General features: G+C 28.1%; 1 protein-coding gene across 1 annotated transcript; it reads right to left on the reverse strand.

Annotated features, from left to right (window-relative positions):
• Window positions 1–361: 361 nt before the first annotated feature.
• On the reverse strand, window positions 362–3791 carry LOC113848416 (probable 2-oxoglutarate-dependent dioxygenase AOP1). Its single transcript, XM_027477906.1, has 3 exons — window positions 3399–3791; window positions 1347–1677; window positions 362–875 (listed from the first exon to the last, which is right to left on the reverse strand). Exons 1-3 carry the CDS (start codon window positions 3776–3778, stop codon window positions 633–635), a joined length of 954 nt encoding a protein of 317 aa, XP_027333707.1. The 5' UTR covers window positions 3779–3791; the 3' UTR covers window positions 362–632.
• Between the last annotated feature and the right edge of the window lie 965 nt (window positions 3792–4756).

A 4756-nucleotide genomic window follows, 5' to 3' on the forward strand; every position in this document is an offset into this window, starting at 1 on the left:
TATTATCATATCTAATGAAATGTGATTGAGTTGAGACTATAGTCTAAAAGTTGTTTCATTTAAAGCATTTGTGATCAACAACTCAAAACTTTTTATATATGTATTTACGTGAGAATCTGTATGAGATAACATGCCTCTGTATTATTCATTTGTTTAAATATATTTTTTATCTTTATAATTTTATAAATTTTAATTTTTAAGATCAATACTTTTAGTACCTAAAAACCTCTAAATAATATAATATGGCCAATAAAGAGACTATTACATATTGATTATTTACGTAAAAATCTCAAATTAATTTTTCATTCATAACGAACAAAACGTTTAAGAAAATAAAGGTTGAAAAACAACAATAATAATAATAATAATAATTAAAGAAGCAAGAAAAAGATTTTAAAACAAAGATTACAAACTCACAAGAGAGCAATACTTGCGTTATTTATAAAGTAGAGTCTTAGTAATTGATCCCATTACGCAAACTTAAGATACAGAAAGAGAGATACTACTAATTAGGACTATAACTCTTCTGAGCATTCCCCTAATCTATTTATTGGATACACTATATAAGGGAAAACACATTAATTTTATGGCAGTGACACATATAATAGTAGCATCATATACATATGCAACTATCAAACGCCTGCATACACGTCTAGTGCATTTTCGTTGAGAGTTGAAACAAAGTACTGGAAATAATCCCCATAATTAAATGGCCTGTAACGTAGAGGGTGCATTTTGTCGTCCACCAACTCAGGGGGTACCTCAATCTTCACCTCTTCCTTTGGCATTACAAAAAATCCAAATGAGTACCTTTCTTTATCTCCACTCATTATCACTCTGTGTGTAACTGCGTGAAGTCTCCCATTGCTCCATGCCTATAAAGGAATTATCCTTAATTAATAAGCATCCCATCTTACTAGATGTACAAGAGTTAGGGTATGCTGATTTCAACTTTAAATAAACAATTAATTTAGAGATTATGTAAATAAAATAACATTTGTAGAGATTTTTTCAAAACTACTTTTTGAAGTTTCTCAAAATAATTCAAAATCTATTATTTTAACCTTATGATTTTTTTTAATTGAAGTATACACTATTATTAAATCACAAATTATTTTTTAAAATTCATATTTAAGATAGTTTTTAATTAAGTAACATTGTAAAAAAAAATTACACTAATAATTTATGAAAATTAAACTATTTTTTTAAAGGAAAAAAAGAAGCTTACCCAAATTAAACATGGTAACATATTTCAAAAGTAATCTTTTAAGACCAAAATAATCAAAACAAACAAGCTCTTAACTCATATACTATAGTATAATGTCATATGGGGGATATATGTATACCTTCAGTATGTCACCAACAATGATCACAAAGCCTTCTTCGGGTATCTTCAATTGAATCCATTTGTCTGATTTAGTTTGAACCTGAAGACCATGGACTTCATTTTGGCACAAAATGGTTAAGGCACTTTTGTCGGTGTGAGGCAATAAGGCAGCTTCAAAATCTTGGTTGCCTTCAGGAACTTTGTACCTCATCAACCGTAAGTTACTAGTGCTGTTCATCTCTTCAATATCCGAAGTGTATTGCTTTGGAAGGTCATAACCCTCTACAATCATCTTTAGGATGACCCAACTCAGTTCATGCAACTTGGAGCTTGTGGACTTCAGTGTCTCACTATATACCATTCCAACCCGAGAAGATTGTAAAAAACATGTATTTATATGCACGTACGTAGTTATATTAATAAGTTGTTTGACTATTTCTCCATCATTGCTACTAAAATTCATCCAACTTCCATGAAATTGGAAAATAAAAATTAAAGTATTATTTATTAATGTATTTTTTTATAATTTTAATATTTTTAATGTATTTAAATATAATTTTCATTAATTAGGTATATATTCCAGTGTTACACAACTTACATGCAAGCATTGCTTTATTAAAAGAATGTTTTATGATATGTTTGGAAAAAAAATAAGAGGATAAGCTACCTGAAAACTAAAAGATGAAAGTAAAAAATTAAAAATTTGTGTTTATAAATTATTATTATTATAAAAAATAGGTTTTGATGATTTTATTAAATAATTTTATTATTTTGAACATGATAGAAGGAAAGATATTAATTAAAGTTATAGAAATCAAATGAGTAAAGAAGAAATTATTAAAAAATAATAGGGATAAAAATAAAAAATGCTTCCAACTAATAGCTAAAAACAAGCATTTTAAAAAATACTAGTTAAAGTAATGTTAAAAAAATGTAAATAACTACTTATTTTAGTTACTTTATCAAATGTAGTTATTTTTAATTTTATAAAAAAGTTTACTCTTACTGGAGAACAACTCCAAACATTTTATAACCTTTCTATGTTTCAAATTTTACTGCCGAAAACTCTAAAAAAGAATTACGGATTGAAACGAGTGTATTAATACATTTATTTCATAATTTTTAGCACAGTCTAACGTCATTTTAAAAAAATAAATATTTTTTTAACTAGTATTCTTAAGATATTAGTCAAGCACTCTCTTTATTTTTAAAAATTACGACAAAAATGCCATGTGGAGTGTGGATTCACAAACATTTTGAAGGATAAGCCCAATTTAATATGATAACGGCAGATAATAAAGGAGTTGGGTGGGTGTTACAGTCAATGAGATTAATTCGATAAGGATCAAAACACTTCGTTCATATCGCTCATTTTCGATTCTTGTTCCCAATATAATACAATTCTCTTAATTGCCAATCTTAACTCCTACTGTAAAATTTAGGAAACTGAATTGACCTCAGCACCACTCCTCTAAACTTTAGCTGAACATTAAATACTGCTCTATATATATATATCCATTTCTCTCTCGTGTAAATTTTTATTAAACACATTCACTAATTAAAATTATTTCTTAAGTGGAGGATTTGTAGGTTCAAAAGAAGAAAGTGGAATGAAATGAAGATGGGGTTAGGATTGGGATTTGTGAACTTATTAATGTGTCTTGTTAGAAACCTTATAATTAATTTGTAAACTAATTAAAACAAATGGCTTGATTATAAAACATATTGTAAAAGCATCATAACTTGAAAAGGAAATACCATTGCACCCCAATCTTAGAGATGCAAATATGTACCACTGTCTTATGATACAAACTGGTTGCCTCATTTAATTAATTTACTGTTTGCCAGATATTATAACTTTTATCATACCAACACACACCACATTTAATCAACCTGAGTTAGCAGTCTTAATTGAGAGAGAGAGAGAGAGAGAGAGGAGAGAGAGAAAACAAGTTAAACATACACTAGGTAATATACGTACTAACAAGAGGTTAATTCATAAAAATATATATATTATATGTATACCTCACTGTGTGTGTGAAACTAAAAAAATGATAAGGAAAAGAAATACCAGAAAGAGGGGTTTCCTTGAGGCCACATGAGGTTAGTGAAGGCCTGAGCATTATCCAAGAGAGGAGCATCATCAATACCAAAGCTTTGACTCAGAGGAATTATGGGGCTGTCACAATTGTAGCTCCTATAAGGTTTTGGGCTTGTGTGTTTCCTCTTAGTTTCTTCTGGTAAATCAAACAAATCTTTTATTGCAATAAACATGTTATCACGTAGACTCTGAGGTATCTTATCATGCACTAAGAGAAAACAACCATGACTCTCACATGCTTCTCTCACTTTCTTGCTCATTTTTTTCCAATCCTCACTCCCTTCCTCTAAACCCAACACATCCATGGAAAAATCCAGACATGGGACAATGTCATCACTCTCACTACCCATCTCTCTCTTGTTGGTAGTTCCTTACACTACACAAGATTCTTCTATATATAGCGAGTTAGTCACACAAAAGCCTAACATAAAAGCAGGGCCAGAGACAAAAGCAAAGCTACATTTATGGAAAGGGACAATGAGAGATCGATAAAGTCTCGTCACATATCAAATTCAATGTGAAAATTTCTTTGAATATCTATTTAATGGCATCGTTTAAATAAATATTTATGTGAGGATGTTAATATGTTTTCACATTATTGTTTTTATTACTTTCATATAATCACTCAAACTTTTACCTCAAAATATTGGTCCAATAACTCAAACATTAGAGTTATTTGCTTGTTTGTAACTTACGTATGAGTGCGAACTCCAATGTGATAAATATAACAATGTTTATTTGAAACTTCTGTTATTTCAACCGTTAAAAAATTAATATTATATGTTTTACTGAATAAAATTATTTTTATTTTTCTTTACTTTTTTTTTCTCTTACTTGTATTTTAAAAATACATACTAAAAATTAAATTTAATCTTAAATTAAAGACTCTTTAAAAGAGTTCATTATAGTTATTTTTTGCATTAATTGTTTTTTGTAAAACTATTTTTAATAGAGACAAAAAAAATAATTAAGTATAAAAAGAATAAAATAATAAGTACTAATAACTTTAAAGATAAGTTTAAAAAGTCAAATTACTGATAAATTTGATGATATTAATAAAAGTAGTTATACTTTTTAATTTTTATACAATAATTAAAATAATTTTTATTTAAAACTAAAAATAATATAAAAACGACACCTAAAAGGGTCCGTTAAAATTGTACCGCAAATAAAAATATGTTAAAATGATTAATAAAATTTAAAAAAAAGTACTTCTCTGAGACTTGCAGCCTTATTGACAGTTGCGCCACAACCACCAAAAAGGCGAAAAATTCTGGATGATGCCATAACCGACTTAAAAGCGAAGAAAGTAAAAAAAGGGAATGAAA

This window comes from Abrus precatorius, unplaced genomic scaffold (assembly GCF_003935025.1).
Source record: "Abrus precatorius isolate BTA unplaced genomic scaffold, Abrus_2018 Scaffold8, whole genome shotgun sequence".
NCBI classification, from domain to species: domain Eukaryota; kingdom Viridiplantae; phylum Streptophyta; class Magnoliopsida; order Fabales; family Fabaceae; genus Abrus; species Abrus precatorius.